This window comes from Leptopilina heterotoma, unplaced genomic scaffold, assembly GCF_015476425.1.
Source record: "Leptopilina heterotoma isolate Lh14 unplaced genomic scaffold, ASM1547642v1 Lhet_244, whole genome shotgun sequence".
NCBI classification, from domain to species: domain Eukaryota; kingdom Metazoa; phylum Arthropoda; class Insecta; order Hymenoptera; family Figitidae; genus Leptopilina; species Leptopilina heterotoma.
The window spans coordinates 389,854-408,879 of NW_025110959.1; the positions used below are offsets into that span (position 1 = coordinate 389,854).

General features: G+C 26.9%; 1 protein-coding gene across 1 annotated transcript in view; it reads right to left on the reverse strand.

Annotated features, from left to right (window-relative positions):
• The window catches only part of LOC122503104 (dipeptidase 1-like), a 233,172-nt gene that overhangs the window by 23,948 nt on the left and 190,198 nt on the right, over positions 1-19,026 (reverse strand). The window contains exons 7-8 of the mRNA XM_043613533.1: positions 10,448-10,598; positions 2,260-2,329 (exon numbers count right to left, since the gene is read on the reverse strand). Coding sequence (XP_043469468.1) covers positions 2,260-2,329; positions 10,448-10,598 — 221 coding nt within the window. The remainder of the gene's footprint in view (positions 1-2,259; positions 2,330-10,447; positions 10,599-19,026) is intronic.

The following is a 19,026-nucleotide window of genomic DNA, read 5'->3' on the forward strand; positions in this document are numbered from 1 at the left end:
AATTCAATTATTTCTAAAAATTCACGCTATATTGCTTTTAATATTCAATTATAATCTAAAATTTTAACTGAAATTCATTTTTATGAAATAAAAAACAATTTTTATTAGAAAATTCTACAAGAAATTAATTATTTGAATGCAAAAGTAAATAATTTATTGAATAATTGAATATTTCTCAAAATTCAATTCTCATAAAGAATTTTAGTAACAAATTTTTAAATAATTGAATTCTTTTGTCGAATTTTATTAAAACTTGCATGAACATAATTACTTTTTTCAAGGAATTCAATTATAATTTTCTATGAAAAATAATTGAAACGCTGCGATGAGTTTTATTATTAGTAAAAATAATTGAATCCTTAAGAAGAATTTTATTACACTTGAAAATAATTGAATTTCTGCAATAATTTGTAATTTCTCTAAAATTAAATTTTTTTCTAGTGTTTTTAACTAAAATTCTTCAATAAATCCATTATTTTTAATCATTTTTAAAAAAGTTCTTTGAGAATTTTCAAATTCATTCGTTTACAATTCAATTTGACAAAATTTCAATTATTCGAAAATTCTGCAATTAAATGTATATTGAAAAATAAAAACTTTAAATAATTTCAATAAAAATTCTATTAAACTTTTAAAAAGAATTAATTCTACAGAATTTTTTGTGAAAAAAATGAAAAATTAAGAATTTCAATGATTTTAGTTTGAAATTTGTTCAAAATTTAATTATTTATAAAAATCCACGTTATAATGCTTTTAATATTTAATTATAATCTAAAATTTTAACTGAAATTCGTTTTTAAATTTTAAAACCATTTTTATTAGTAATTTCTAACGAGAATTCAATTATTTAAATACAAAAATAAATAATTTATTAATTTCATGTTTCTTGAAATTAAATTCTCATAAAAAATGTTATCAACAAATTTTTTAAATCGTTAAATTCTTTGGACGAATTTGAATAAAATTTTTAAGAATTATTACATTTTTCGAGGAATTCGATTAAAATTGCATTAAAAATAATTGAAATTTTGCAATGAGTTTTATTATTTATTAAAATAATTGAATTCCTAAAAGAATTTGATTATTTATAAAAATAATTGAATCCCTGTAAAAATTTTATTATTAATGAAAATAATTGAATTATTGCGAAGAAATTTATAAAAAAAATTTGTAAATAATTGAATTCCTGTAAAAATTTTTATTATTTATGAAAATAATTGAATGTTTGCGTAGAATTTTATTCAATTTTTTTTTAATAATGGAATTCTTTTGGAAAATTTTATTGAAATTGTAGATATTGAAAATCAATGAATTTTAGAAAACTTTTAAAAATAATTGAAATTTTGCCAAGAATTTTATTATTTATAAAGAGAATTGAAATTTGGACGAGAATTTTTTAAAATTTTTGAACACAATTGAATTTAGTAACTATGTTACTAAGTTAGTTAGTAAGTTAGTAACTAACTTACTATTCTCCCTGGAAAAGCTAAATTCGTTGATTTTTTACAAATCGTTGACTTTGGTGTTTTATTTAAAGTAAAATTTTATTCATAGTTAAAAATAACCTCAAAATAGATTATTTTAATCCTATACAGGGATTAAACTATGTTGCAGATTATTTTAATCCATTCTGGTGTTATTTTAACACTTCACGTTTTACTGTGGCATTGTATGAGTATTTTTACTATATTAGTATTTTTTACTGTATTGTATGAGTATTTCCACTATATTAGTATTTTTTACTGTATTGTATGAGTATTTTTACTATATTAGTATTTTTTACTGTATTGTATGAGTATTTCCACTATATTAGTATTTTTTACTGTATTGTATGAGTATTTTTACTATATTAGTATTTTTTACTGTATTGTATGAGTATTTTTACTATATTAGTATTTTTCACTATATTGTATGAGTATTTTTCTATATTAGTATTTTTTTACTATATTTTATGAGTATTTTTACTATATCAGTATTTTTTACTGTATTGTATGAGTATTTTTCTATATCAGTATTTTTTCTTGTATTGCTCGAATATTTTTACTACATTGTATGAGTATTTTTACTATATTGGCATTAGTAAACAATAAAATTTGTTTATAAATTTTTCTTCTTTATATTATTTGTCAAGAAATCATTAAAATATTACTTAAACAAAAATTTATAAAAATTTAAAAGAGAAAACTACTTTTTTTTTACTAAAGTGTTGAATGATTGACATGAATTCATTGTAATTTACAAAATGCTAATTTTGCTTACCTTTCCAAATTCACTGAGGCCAGGCGCCGAGGTTTCAGTACTATTTGTTTCACCCAGCGAACAGACTGCCCTGCCGGGAAAATTCTTGTTAGAAATATATCAAACGCTGCTAATTTATACCATATAATTAAAAGGACACATGAGAATTTGTAAGCGTAGTGTGAAAGAAAATCTTGTTTTAAAAAAGGATTTTTAAAGTAGATTTTCCTTTTTTTTTACTTTTATACTTGAACTTTCGTTCTACTTTCATAGTAAAACAATTTCTATATTCTGTTACATCATCAAAATTTTGCAAATTCGACAATTTTTGTGTTTTTGTTCCGAAAATTCTGAATTTTCAATATTAAACGAAATATTTTTTTCAATATAATCTTTTTGAAAAAGTCGGATATTTTAATTAAATGAAACATTTTTTGAATATAGATATTTTTTTAATTAAATATAGTGAGTGGAGTAAAAATAGAAAAATGTAAAAGTGTAGTATAAATCAGGACATGAATTTTTTGTAATTCCTGATGTACCTACTGTTTATAAAAAAAATTTGAATCTGCAAAAAATGTAAAGTTCGTTTCTTTTGAAGGTTGAAAATTTTAGGGACTGTATGGCACTAAAACTATGAGATAATTGTTAACATTTTTCCATCATTGGTTACCTGTCATCATATTTTTCTTTTACTACATGACATAAATATTGATGAAGACAGTTCGGAAAATGGAGTTCTCAATAAAAAATCGATTCTAAATCTTCCTTTTGTTTTTTTTGTCTATCTGCTTATCGATGTAGAACGGCTTATGACATAAACTTCAATTGATATGCGAATCGAGAACTTTATAGACATTACGATTTTTTATTTACTTCGTATACCTACATATATATGTGAAATCGATCTGGAGCTTTTATGGCATTTTTTTTTTTTTTTTTGAAAACGTACTGATTTATTTAAAAAGAAAAAAAGTGACTTTAAAACTGTAGATAGAATTTCTTGCTCCGAATTGATGAGAAGGGGTTTTTTTAATACTACTTTTTTCCACCCTCCTTATTTGTATTTCTTCATTTTCCCTCAATATGGCACACAATCGGTGAAATGACGATTGAAAATTGGAAATGCAATGAAATTACCACGAATTCTAGTACAAAACGTTCAATTTTTTCTATTTCTGACAACAATTTATTTACAAATAACTCAATTTCTTTGCAATGATTCAATTATTTTTATAAAAAATAACTTTCTTTTTAGAAATTCAATTATTTTTAAAAATAATAAAATTTCTTAGAAATTCAATTATTTAAAACACAATTTACATGAAATTTTTCAAAAAATCAATTCTTTTCCGGAATTCAATTATTTTTAAAAATATTAATAAAATTTATTGCAAAAATTCAATTATTTTCATAACTAATAAAACTCATAGCAGGATTTTAGATATTTTTAATACAATTTTAAATAAATTTCACGAAAAAAGCAATTATTCTTAAAAATTTTATAAAAATCATTCAAAAAAATTGTGATATAATTTGTTTATTGGAATTCAATAATTATTGTCAATACATTTTTAATTAAATTTCTTAAAAGAATTTAATTATTTAATTATTTTCAAAAATAATTGTGTTTTGAAAAGGTTTCAAATTAAAATTCTTTGAAAATCTAAATTTTTCATACTTTTAACTGACAAATCTGTAGAATTAATTGTGTTTAAAAAAGTTTAATTGCATTTTTTAACATTACTTGAAGTTTCTTTGCAAAATTCAATTATTTTCATAAATAACAATATTCATATTCAACTTTTGATTTATTTATTTATTTACTTTTTCATTTATTTATGAAAATTGTAAACGTAACTCTCATAAAATTCAATTATTTTTGAAATATTTAATTAAAATTATTTATTAAATAAATTCTAAGTAATAATTTTATGATAGTAATTGAATTTTGCAAAGAATTTGATTACAAGTCTTGTAATTAATTGAATTTCGTAAAGAATTTTACTATTTATAAAGACAATTGAAATCTTAAAGATAATTATAAAGATTGAATTTTGGAGAAGAATTTTTCTATTTTTTAAAGGTAATTTAAATCTTGACGATAATTTGAAAAAAATGTTGAAAATAATTTAATTCTTATGATGAATATTGTTATTCATGAAAAGAATTGAATTTTGCAAAGAATTTTATTAAAATGCCTATAAATAATTGAATTTCGGAAAGAATTTTGCTATTTATTAAAATAATTGAAATCTTGACGATCATTTAAAAAAAAATAATGAAAATAATTAAATTCTTCTGATGAAAGTTATTATTTATGAACATAATTGAATTTTGCAAAGAATTTTATTAAAATTCCTGTCTATTAATTGAATTTCGGCAAAGAATTTTTCTATTTATAAAGATAATTGAAATTGAATTGAATTGAATTCTTCTGATGAAAATTTTTGTTATTTATGGAAATAATTGAATTTCGGCGAAGAATTTTTCTATTTATAAAGATAATTGAAATCTTGTCGATAATTTAAATAAGAATTTTGCAAAAATTGAAATCTTGACGGTACGGTTTTAAAATTTTTTTAAAATAATTGAATTCTTATGATGAATATTATTATTAATAAAAATAATTCAATTTTGCATAGAATTTTATTAAAATTCCTGTAATTAATTGAATTTCGGCAAAGAATTTTGCTATTTATTAAAATAATTAAAATCTTGACGATCATTTTAAAAAAAAATTATGAAAATAATTGAATTCTTATGATAAATATTGTTATTTTTGAAAATAATTGAATTTTGCATAGAATTTTATTAAAATTCCTGTAATTAATTGAATTTCGGCAAATAATTTTGTTATTTATAAAGATAATTGAAATCTTGACCATAATTTAAATAAAATTTTGCAAAATTTGAAATCTTGACGATCCGGTTTAAAAAATTTTTAGAAATAATTGAATTCTTATGATAAATATTGTTATTTTTGAAAATAATTGAATTTTGCATAGAATTTTATTAAAATTCCTGTAATTAATTGAATTTCTGCAAAGAATTTTGCTATTTATAAAGATAATTGAAATCTTAACCATAATTTTTGAAAAATTTTTGAAAATAATTGAATTCGTAAATAAATGTAATAGAACATGTTTTGTTAATAATTAATAATAATAATTTTTAGAGTGTATCAGAATATATTGTTTAGGGTAAGGAAAAAGGGCAAAATTCTATCTGGAAATTAGGAAAATATGTTTTTGAATAATTATTAATAATAATCATTTTTAGAGTGAATCAGAATATTGTTTAGGGTGAGGGAAAATGTTTAAATGTTGTCTTTGGAAATTAGGAAAAAGTCAGGGAAAAACAATTGATTTTGTGGCAACTCTGAGTACAGTGGATCTTATATGGTGCATCCTCCTTGAAAGTTAGAATGCCCATTAGAGTTTGGAATGGATACACTTATCGTGGGAGGCAACCGCAAAAGATTCAATCGCGCACAGAAGCAATCTCGTTCTTCTGAAAATCGCGCACACCAGCAGTAGGACATTAGGCCTTGGGAACACGTTCAAAAGCAATTTCGATATTGTCCTAATAAAAGCATTGGGCTGTAAGTTTGGGGTAACGTGAGTCGTTTGGGGATTGACCCCTGACTTTTATGACGTCTCTATCGGCAGAGTTGCACACATTACCTAAGGTAGCAAAGCAGACGCCGCAAAACCACGTTGCATCAAAGTATAGGCACACTGTACATTGCCAAAGAACAAATCCCTCCCTTATTTACAACCGCGCAATGTCGGCGCCGAGGGACGCGTAAAGCAAACCCAAGCGAGGATTGAAAAACCACAAGAAACTCTCACACGAGTTATACACTATATATATGTGCACACTGGCCTAGCGAGTATTGCCAACCTGCTGGAGACGACACTGTTGGCGCAAGTGGATTTAATTTAGCGAATTCACTGAAAGAAGAGCGAAATACTTTTTTTTTCTACAATTGAGAGTTTCTTTTCAAGAAATTTTAATTTCGAATGATCTAGTTAAAAAGTTTTGTTTATATAATTCTAGGAAAAGTATGACGATGATAATATTGTGCTTCTTTTTTTTCTCTCTCTCTCTATATTCTTTATATTCATCACTGCATTCTTTCGAGCTTAATTATCTAAGTTATTGTAAAACGTATTACATGTATCATCCTTTTGCTACTGCGCCTTTTATACACTTCTTTTTTTTTTTACCTCTAATTACTTTTTTCGCTGACTTTTCCCTACACGTTTTCTATTTATCTTCCGTTTAGCTTTTCTTCTGCATTTTTATTTCTCCTCTCGTAAAAGGATTCAACATTTTATCTATTTTTACATTCTTCACTGATAAAAAAGGGAAAAAAAATTCCCAATATCAGAGAAAAGTTTCATTTTGTATGCAACGCTTCTTTACCGCGTACAGCTGTGTTTGTGTACCTGGGAAAATCTACGGAAGTGGACGATTTCATGTTGGTTCTGATTTAAATTATTATTTTGGTTGTGCTGTATTTTTTAATTTTTTTGGTGATTAGATATTAATTTGGTATACGTTTCATAACTTGTTTATTGGAAAAAGGAATTAAATTATTTCTTATTAGGTTTGTCAAAGATCAGGAAATAATCGGGAAAATCAGGGCCAAGTCAGGAAATTTTATTAAGAATAGGTACTGGAGAATTTTTAATTAATTCATAAAAAAATTATGGATTTAATTCTCTAAGAACAATTATAAAATTATTACTTATAAATTATTTAATAAATAATTTTACTTAAATATTTCAAAAATAATTAAATTTTATGAGTTACGTTTACAATTTTCATAAATAAATGAACTTCAAAAGGTTTCAATTTGAAATTATATAAAATTTTAATTTTGAATGAATTTAATTAGGAATGTTAAAGAACTTTGTTTTTTGAAAGATTTTAATAATTCATATTCTATTGAAATTAGTTAAATATTTTAATATATTTTTTTTTGCAAATTTCCATTATTTTCATAAATAACAATATTCTTCACCAGAATTCAATTATTTTCAAAAATAATAAAATTCTTCGCAGGAATTAAATTTTTTTTATTATTTATTTCTTAATTTGTCTTCAAGATTTCAATTATCTTTATAAATAACAAAATTCTTCGCTGAAATTCAATTATTGTCATAAATAACAATATTTATCATAAGAATTCAATTATTTTCAAAAATTATCTTTAATAACATTTCAATTATTTTTATAAATAGTAAAATTCTTCGTCGAAATTCAATTAACTATAAAGGAATTTTAATAAAATTCTTTACAAAATTCAATTATTTTTATAAATAAGAGTATTTATCATAAGAATTCAATTATTTCTAAAACTTTTTTTAACCCGATCGTCAAGAATTCAATTATTTTCAAAGAACTTTAAAAAATTATCGTCAAGATTTCAATTATCTTTATAAATAGCAAAATTCTTCGACAAAATTCAATTATTTAAAAAAAATTTTTTTTAATTATCGTCAAGATTTCAATTATTTTTATAAATAGCAAAACTTTTCACCGAAATTCAATTACTTTTAAAATTTTTTCTTAATTATCATCAAGATTTCAATTATTTTTATAAATAGCAAAATTCTTCCACAAAATTCAATAATTTTCAAAACTTTTAATAAAATACTTGTAAAAGTTTAATTAATTTGAAAAATTTGCCTAAATTTAATGATTTTTAATATCTACTATATTTTAATAACATTTTCCCAAGGAATTTAATTAATGTCAAACATTTTAATTGAATTCTTTGTAAAATTTAATTATTTTGAGAAACTTGTCAAAATTTCAATTATTTTTAAGAACTTGTCCTAATTCAATGATTTTCATTATCTACAATTTTAATAACATTTCCCAAAAGAATTCAATTATTTAAAAAAAAATTATGATAAAATTCTACTCAAATATTTCATTATTTTTATAAATAATAAAAATTCCCTAGAAATTCAATTTCATAAATAATAAAACTCATCGCAGAATTTCAATTATTTTTAATACAATTTTAATTAAATTCCTCAAAAAATGTAATTATTCTTAAAAATTTTATTAAAATTTCCCAAAGTAATTCAATTATTTAAAAATTTGTTGGTAAATTCTTTATGAGAATTGAATTATTGAAAACATTTAATTGTTCATCAAATTATAAAGTTTTGTATTATAACATTATTAGGAAGAATTTTTAGAATTGAATTTTGAAAAAGTTTTAAATTATAAAATCTTTTGAAAATATGAATTTTTTATACTTTTAATTAACAATTTTCTATAGAATTTATTTTGTGAAAAAGTTTAACTAAAATTTTCTTTGAAATTATTTGAAGTTTTTATTTTGTATTTTATAATGTATATAATATGTACCTAATTGAAAAATTTTCGAATAATCAAAATTTCCTAAAATTGAATCTGTCAATAAATGAATTTGAAAATTTTCAAAAGACTTTCTTGAAACTTATTAAAAATAAATGATTTAAAGAAGAATTTTAGTTAAAAATTCTAGAAAATAATAATTGAATTGAAATGATGAGAATAATTTTGAAGAAGTTACAGTCTGCCGTTCTGATTTAAAAACACAACATCTACATTTAGCGTTGTTTTGAGATATTTGACAAAACGGGTTTTTATCTGTACTTTTTTTCGTATAATGTTTTTTTAAAATGTAACGATGCTTCTTGAGTAATTCGAGTATGCTGAATTTTATTATGCAAAATAAATATTGTAATTTGTCATTGCAAATATGCAAAACAGTAGATGTGCTAATTAATTAAGTGCAAAATCGTAGTGAATCCATACTAAATAGCATATCTACGTAGGTATGCTATTTAATCTGGAGAACTGAGCTCAAGTCCATCAAGATCGTAGCCTCTACAAAGTGATGTATATAGTGCTTTTTAGTAAAATTAACTCCTATAACTCGAAAATTAATTAAGATTAATAATTCTAATAAGCATAGAAAAATTCGAATTTTTTACGTATTCTTTAGTATTCTTTAGTTGAAGTTGAAGGTTTAGGGAAAAAGTCTAAATTTTGTCTGGAAATCAGGGAAAAGTCAGGGACAAACAAAATTTAATTTTTTTGGTAACTCTGTTTATACTGATTTGGTAAAAGAATATAGTGTATTGTGCTCCTTATGAGAAGTTGAAGTGTTCACAATGTTGATCAACGAAAAAAGTTTGATAAATGTAGACAAAAATTATTTCAAGAAATATACAATTATATTGTTAAAGTATAAATAAAAAACTCCTTTTTCATACATTTTTGTTGCATAATCTTTGAGTAATATTAAAACTTTCTTTGTTGATCAACATTGTGGACTCTAAGTTGATCCTCATGCGAAAAGAAGCTGTTTTCCGATGAGTTTGTAAATAGCTGCTTGAGCGAAACGAGAGCAGCAATTTACAAACTCATCGGAAATCAGCTTCTTTTCGCTTAAGTTGCATTGTTTTCCTAAGACAAAAAAATTTTTACTCTATTTTAAATCGAATTGTTTTTTACTATTGCAGGTTCAACGTTACCATAACAGAACAACAATGTCAAACAGTTCGCAGGACGGAGGACACGTGTACCATAATTGACAGCATATTAAAAGGTAAGATTACTACAAACTCTGTGATAATACTATTTGATCAAAAATCGGAAAAATTAGCATCATTACTTAACCTCTTAATGCTGCAAAACTAATAGCACTTTGTTTTCATAATGTTGACACGATTTTATACTCAGTTTCTTTGCAAATGGGGTGAATAGGGCATCATCATACCACTTGGGAATTCTCAGAATTTTAACGAGACCCATCGCACACAAAACTGTGCGGCATAGTGGAAGTGTTTGTTTGTGATTTAAATAAAAGTACTGCCGCACATTCTCGAAGGTTTTAGACGTGTAAGATATTTATGCTCCTTTACATTCTGGAAAATTGTTTTGAGGGAAAGTGACAGACTCACTTAGTTGTTCTCCAGACTCGAACTGAATCATTTATCGGGGGAAAGAAAAAAATCGGTGGATGAAAAAAAAATTAAAAATGAAGCTTTGAAAAAATTACAAAAGAGTGATGTATGGAATCAGTACATTTATCATGTTCATTAAGAGTTTTTATCTTCTCGGATCACATAGGGTGAAGTTAAGAGTAAACATAAATTTTGGATATCTTAACAATTTCTAAAGAAAATCTACTCACCAGGAAGTGTCACAGGCATGCGTTAGGGTGAGGTAACGGGCTCCCAAACCATAAAATGTTCTTAACACTCCTAGAGAATTCCCGAGGGAATGACCACCCTCGACTCCGATCAGGCTCGCTATTTTTCCCTCGCGATGAGTCTCGATTAGACCTGCGTAATAGAGAAATTAACATTTTTTTTTAAAAAAAACCTTGTTAAAATTAGAACGAAACCAAAAAGAATTAATTAATTTAGTAAAAAATAATACTAAATAAAGAACAGATCCTATTTTTTTTTTACATTATCCCTTTGCCTATAAAAGCATTAAGAAATAAGTTTTCTCGAAAATTTTGCATTCCATGCACACGAGGGAGATTGTCAGAAAGTACAATAAGAACATGTTTTTTCTTTAATTTATTTTCGTGATGCAGCATAAGAACTGGCGTTTTCACTTCAACAAGAGTTTACATGTACAGACTGAAATTGTTTGTTCTGTAACCGCTTTTATTACCTTCCTCTCTTTTCCAGCTTCCCAGTTTCTCGCATCTTTTCTGCCTTGTTTTATTCCTTTCGTAACCCCATTTTCGCGCACTACTTTGCAAGTTGCGAGTTTATAGAAACAACTGATGGCTTATAGCATTATTTCTTCAACTTTTCCTACTTCAGAAAACCCACCAATATATTATATATGAGAGATCGATAAAGCTTTGCAAGTATCAAACCATCAGCGGAAAATATTTCAATCTATTTCTCAGAGAGCGCGCAATGCATCAAACATTGGAAAATTTTTTATTTCTCAAAAATTATAATATGCTTACTTTTGATTATTATTAATACTTTTCACTCTTTACTTACACTACCGGTGATAATTGAGAGACCACCCATTTTTAGGTGAATGAAAAATATTTTAAAACATAAAATTTATGGAAACTAAATTTTTTTTCTTTTTTGAAATATGATAAAATTTTGAAAAGAATAGGATCCATGGTGTCTACTAACCGGGAAAAACCGGGAATAAGCCAGGAATTTTATGCCAAACCGGGAATTTTTTTCCCCAAATTAAAAAATGTTTTATTATTTGAATTTGTTTTTAAAAAAATCGCTTTTCATTTCAATTTCTATAAATATTTACACTGTTCTCTAAATTTGAATTAGTTAAAAATAATTAATTTGAAAGTAAAAAATCAGTCACTGATTCAAATATAGTAGGTAAATAAATTTATAAAAAAATTATCGAATTAATAGAAATTTTGTGAAATTCAACTGAAAATAATTAAATTTGTTAAAGAATTTCATTAAAAACTTTTTAACAAATTGAAATTTCAAAGTATTTTAATTTATTAATTGATAAATACTTAAATTTTATAAAGAGTCACATTCTAATGTATTCATGTTTCTTAGTGCGAAGATTAATAATTCAAATTTTTATTAGTTAATTTAAAAAAAAGATACACACTTAAAGTCTTTTAATAAAATTGAATTTTCGCAGTTTTTTTTTTAATTTTGAAAAATAAGATTTTTGAAATTTTTCAATTCTATTGTTTCAAGATAATTGAATTTTTATAACAAATAATTGAAAATTTTTGAAATAATTGAAATTTCTTTATATTCTATGAAAAATAATAAAATTCTTTTAAAATTTTTTTTTAATTTTTCGAAAATAATCAAGGGAAGTTAGTCACCGTAATTATAATTTTATTTTTAAAAATTTCTTCGCAATATATTCAATTATTTTCATAAATAGTAAAACTCATTGCAGAATTTCAATTATTTTTAATACAATTTTAATCAAATTTCTCGAAAAATGTTATTATTTTTAAAAATTTTATTAAAACTCGTCAAAAGAATACAATAATTATTTCTAGAAACTGTTAAAAAATATCAAAAGTAATAAAATTATTCTACAAAATTTAATTATTTTTAAAAATTTTCCTGAATTCAATGATTTTTAATATCTAATATTTTAATAAAATTTCCCAAAAGAATTCAATTATTTAAAAAAAATACAATTATTTCTGGAAACTGTTAAAAAATAAAAAGTAATAAAATTATTCTCCGAAATTCAATTCTTTTTAAAAATTTTCCTGAATTCAAAGATTTCCAATATATCTAATATTTTAATAAAATTTCCCAAAAGAATTCAATTATTATTTAAAAAAAAATTTTGATAAAATTCTACGCGAAAATATAATTATTATCATAAATAATGAAAATTTTACAAACAATTGTGTTGAGGATTGAGAGTTTAGATTTTTTTTTTATCACCACTATTATTCACTCACAATAATTTTTTGAGTAACTTTAAAGATAAGCCATAAAACTTTATGGAAATCGGAACACAATCATCTTTGAAAATAAAACAAAACCATTTTAATTACAAAAAATTGATCAACTTTTATTTCAAAATCAATTTCACTTACACAAGAATTTCAAAATTAATAATAACCAGAGATGTCTGTTTTAAATCACTACAAATTTGACTTTAGTATTGTTTTTTTTTTGTTTAGAAAGAAAATTGAGTGTTTCTCTCTTCTGTTCAAGACGAAGACTGATTCGATAAGGAATTCGTTACAATCCTGCAAATACCTTTCGGGTTACATCGAGAAAATTCGTAAATCTTACTAATACTAGGACATTCATAATAACTCAAATACTTGAATTAACACATATTCCTAAACAAACCGCCCGCCTTGAAATAACAAATTTCAATACATGTTAAATAAACATCGTTATTGACGATTTATTCAAAAAAAAATATTTTTTTTATAGATATACTAACAATAAATTCAATTTTCATTTAAATCAATGGGTAATAAAATAAGTTCGGTTATCGGTCGAATGTATTCGGATTTATATGTTTTTACTTTGACAACACGAATTACACCGTCGGTGCCAGGAAAGCATTCAGAAATGCGTGCAAGATTCCACTTTGTGGGAGGTAAATCTGGCTTTCGAAGCAGGACCATTTGTCCAGTTTTTATTTGAACATTAGATATTTGCCACTTAGTTCGGTGTTGTAATGATTGAAGGTAATCAGTCGACCAGCGTTTCCAAAATTTTTCAAACATTTGTTGCATTTGTTGCCAGCGTGTTAACCTATTTTCATTTAAATTAATTAATGATTCAAATGGAACAGCATTAATTGGACCGCCGATAAGAAAATGTCCTGGCGTTAGTGGATCTAAATCATCAACATTGTCGGTATAAGGAGCAATTGGCCTTGAATTTAAAATCGATTCAATTTGGCATAAAAGTGTTTGTAGTTCTTCAAGAGTAGGAGTTTTACCTAAAAGAATACGTTTGAGGTGTGTCTTCACACTTTTTATACCAGCCTCCCAAATACCTCCAAAGTGAGGTGCAGCTGGAGGGATAAAATGCCAAATGACATTATCTTTCGCTAATAATGCATGAAAATCTGGTTCAGCCGTAATTCTGGCAAAATCTTCCTGTAAAAGTCGCGATGCACCCTTGAAATTTGTCCCATGATCAGAATAAATATGTGCAGGAATACCGCGGCGGGAACAAAATCTTTGATAGGCTGCAATAAATTTTTCCGAAGAATAATCTGAAACAAGTTCAAGGTGTATCGCTTTGACGGAAAGACAAATAAATAGCGCAATGTAACAGGATTGCGATTTATGACCTCGACCACTTGCTAATCGTACTTGAAGAGGGCCTGCGTAATCCAACCCGCAATGAGTAAACGGTTTGGGCGGTTTTGTTACGCGTGATTTTGGTAGATTTGACATTAATTGGGTGGCCATTGATGCCCGAAGTCTGGTACATAATATACATTTAAACAGGACTGATTTTATTTGAGGTCTCGGGTTTATTATCCAAACTTGTTGTCTTAACGTACTCAATGTTAATTTCATTCCCCCGTGCAGGCAATTAACATGAGTTGATCGTATCAATGATGTTACAATAGGGTGTTTTTTCAATATCACTGGATGTTTTGTTTCGAACGGTAAATTGGAGTTTTCCAATCTACCACCAACACGAACTACTCCTTGTTTATCGATAAAGGGATTTTAAGGAGTGCAACGGACTTTTTGATGAAACATATTTTCTTTCTATCAAGGATTTTATATCTTCAGAAAGAAATTGTTGTTGCAACATTTTATATAAAATGATTTTTGCATCCAACAAATCCTTTGCAGTTAGATTTTTCGTTGATTCTACTTTATTGTCAGATTGATCAAATTGAACTTGTTCGCGAAAGGTCTTGAAAGAGAAACTTTTTTTACTCATTGTTTTGATACAGAGTTTAACAAATTTTAAAACATAAGCTATTATTCTAATTATTTTCTCCCAAGATGAAAATTTTATTAAATGATTATACAAGGGATGTGTGGAAAGATCATTAATATGGTGAGTGTTTGATTTCAGTTCAACAGATGATTCCTCATCAGATGGCAGATTTTGACTCGGCCACTGATCTGGATGAAGCATCAACCAATTAGGTCCATTCCACCATATAGTTGATTCATGGAGTTGTAATGGTGATTGTCCACGCGATGCTAAATCTGCAGGATTACTGTCTGTCGGCACATGTTTCCACTTTTGTGATGGGAGAAGAGTTTGAATTTCGGAAACTCTGTTTGCCACAAAAAGCTTCCACGAAGAAGCATGTTTACTTAACCAGGCCAACACAACCATAGAATCAGTCCAACAATAAATAGAGATATTAGAAAAGGCTCTGACTCCTTTTAATGACGAAAAAAGTCGAGCAAGAAGAACAGCCCCTTGTAATTCTGCTCGTGGTATTGATATTTTCTTTATTGGGCATACTTTGGTTTTGCTAGCAATCAATGAAACTTTAATTTCTCCTTTATTTGAAATTGTTCTTTGATAAATAACCGCGCCGTACGCAAGGTCAGATGCGTCTGAGAATCCGTGTAATTCAATTTGAGAATTTTTTGGATCATAATAATTCCATCGAGGAATTGAAATTTTAGATAATTTTTTTAATGATAAAAAATAATTATACCATTCATTTTGAAGTGAGTTTGGCAATGGCTCATCCCAATTTACTTTACATAACCACGTTTTTTGCATCAAAATTTTCCCTTTAACAATGATAGGCGAGATCCACCCGACGGGATCAAATAATTGGGCCAAAAGAGATAATACTACGCGGTGAGTCAATATTTCCGGAATTTCAAGGTTAACAGCATAATGAAATGTATCTGTATCTGTTTTCCAAGTAATTCCAAGAACCTTGAGCATCTGTTCATCTGAACCAGATCCAGATGTATTCCAAGCAAGTCCGTGATTCTCAGGATTAATATCTGATATGAGAGATGAATCATTGCTCGCCCATTTACGCGCTTCCAACTGACCTTTCTTTAACAGGGATATGACCTCATCACGTGTTAATTTAGCAGTTTTCCTATCATGTGAACCAAATAGAAAATCATCAACAAATGTGTCGTGTAATAAAACGGGAGATGCGAGCGGGTAATTAGATCCTTCGTCGGAAACAAGTTGTTTCATTACTCTTAATGCGAGATATGGAGCAGATCTTGTACCGTAAGTCACTGTGTTTAATTGGTATTCAGATATTGGAAAAGTTGGAGATACTCTCCATAGTATGCACTGGTAATGTCTATCGGAAGGATCTATCAGTATTTGTCGATACATTTTTGTGATATCAGCAGTGTATACAAAACGGTATGACCTCCATTGACAAAGAATATGACAAAGATCAGGTTGGAGCTTTGGACCAGTTAACATATGATCATTAAGAGACTTCCCATTTGACGTTTTTTTTGAAGCATGAAATACTGCTCTCATTTTTGTGGTCTGACTGTAGAATCGAAAAATTGGATGGTGAGGAATAAAAACTATCGGCTTTGGAATTGAATTTAAATTGATTATACGAGTCATATGTTGTAAGGTTTCATATTCCTTCATAAATTTATTATACATTTCTTTATGTTCGGAATTTTTTTCTAATTTGGACTCAATACTTTTTAATGAACGTTCTGCTATATGTCTAGATTGACCAATCTGAGGAGATTCAGAACTAAAAGGAATTCGAACCATATATTGACCTTTCTCCGTACGTGAGTGAGTGGACATGAAATGAGATTCGCAAAATTCGTCTTCCGGCGAAATAGGTTTTTCAGTGGGTATATTTTCAATTTCCCAAAATTTATTTAATGTGGAATTTAATTGATTAAATTCTGTGCAAAGATGAATCGAGATAGGATTTAAATTAGAAAATATGCCAGATGAAACTGGACCAGATAATATCCAACCAAAAATAGTGTTTTGTGCTACTGGTTCGTTTAAACCCCCTTTTTTGATTTCATTTAATATTAATCCGCCATATAGATCAGCTCCAATGAGCATATGAATTTCTTCATCACTTTTAAAATCGTCAGAAAATTCGATATTATTTAAGTGAGGCCACTTCTCAAACGCAATTCTTTTTTCAGGAATGTAGGTGGTGATTCGAGGGATGACTAACGCTTGTGTTGAAAGTTTAGGTTTTTCTGAATTTATTGGACAAAGATTAATTTCAATTGCTGACGAAGATGTACCGGCCGAATTACCACTCAATCCCGACAATGTTGCTGTTACACGAGTTTGTTTTGCATTTAATGCAGTAGCTAATTTTTTGGAGACGAAAGACCATGTTGATCCTTGATCAACCAGAGCTCTTACTACAATTTTTTGATTTGAATTGGAAAAAACGCATAATTTAATCGTAGCTAAAATAACCCGTTTTTCTCGAAGACTTTCTGTTGTTAAAAAATGAGATTGAACATTACTAGATTCAGCTTGATTTGATATCAACGCTGAACTTTTTTCGTCAACTTGATTTAATTTAACTTTATTTGCATTTTGACGATGAAGTAACGTGTGATGTTTCATTTTGCATTCGAAACACGTGTGTTTACTACTACAATTTTGAAGTTTATGACCTTTTGTTAAACAATTTGTACATAATTGAAGCGATTTAATTTTAGCAAATCTATCTATAGGCGACAAACTTGAAAATGTGGGGCATTTGTAAATTTTATGCTCTTCATTGCAAACTAAACATTGAGAATTTTCATGTGAAATTACATAAGAATTAGCTAGAATTGATTTGTTTTTTGAGGTATTAGTTTTTGTTTGTGAATTGATTTGTTTGTTTGGATTCGACTTAACCACAGTCTCAACTCGACCTAGGGCTTCTAGAGCACGAATTCGATTTAAAAGAAATTTATCAAAATCATCGTAACTTGGACAATTTGTAGTTGCAGCCAAACTAAGTTCCCAGTCACGCTGAGTGTTTGGGTCAAGTCGATCAACCAATCTGTTTATTAAAATATCGCTATAATTTTCAATCGGACGATCTAAATTATTTAATGCAGATAAATTTCGTTTTATTATATTTCGCAAATTAAGTAAGCTAGACGCAGATTCTTTTTTGATGGGTTCGATAGAAAAAATTTCGTTTATATGTGCATTCACTGAAGCTCTAGTATTTGAGTATCGCGTTGTTAACAAATCCCAAGCAGTTTCGAAGTTTGATGCTACTAATGTTATATTGCAAATTAATTCATGTGCGTCCCCCTGCACCGAAGCTTTTAAATAATGCAATTTTTCTAATTTGCTTAAATTTTTTTGAGATACAATGAGGGACTGAAAACTATCTTTAAATGTGGCCCATTCAGTTAACTTACCAGAAAACATCGGGATACTTATTGGTGGTAATTTAACGTTGGACTGCTCCGATGGTTGTCCTTGAAAGATTGATGGTTTGCTTGGTGGATTTGCAGTCGTCATCCAAAGAGATAACAGGTCACTGATGGAGAGATACTTTGCTTCTGTAGTTTCGAAGATTTTATTTTTGAAGTACGAACGATTTTTGATTTCATCGTTTGTTGCTATATGATGAAGCTGGTAATGTCTTGAGACAAAGCTTGTCCAACACATGAATAGATGTTTAGCTCGATTTTCCAAAACAGGCCCCAATCGAGCATCTTGCTGGAGATCTTCGATGTAACTCATACATCTATTTAAAGATTCTAGATCAATGTACTGATCCTTTAGTAATGTTTCTAATGTTATAAATGTTTTTGTATCACCACTTCCACTTGTTGTCATGGTGGTGATATTATTTTGAATAGAACAGCTGATGTGTGTAACGTATGAACGACGTTATTAAACGGGTCAACTTAGAACATGTTGACATTTAAATAGTCTTCGTCTTAATTTCGATGAATGGATGATGACTCACTGTTGGTATGACGTCATGATGGACTATACGTGACTTCTATGATTTTGAAAATGAAGGAACTTGTAATTTTCCATATAGAAAATGTCGACAGGACGCGACGCGATGAATCACTTGTGTAATGAATCTTTCGATTTTTTTTTGAGATGCGTACCGAAATATCCTGGCAGGATCGCCAATTTGTTGAGGATTGAGAGTTTAGATTTTTTTTTTATCACCACTATTATTCACTCACAATAATTTTTTGAGTAACTTTAAAGATAAGCCATAAAACTTTATGGAAATCGGAACACAATCATCTTTGAAAATAAAACAAAACCATTTTAATTACAAAAAATTGATCAACTTTTATTTCAAAATCAATTT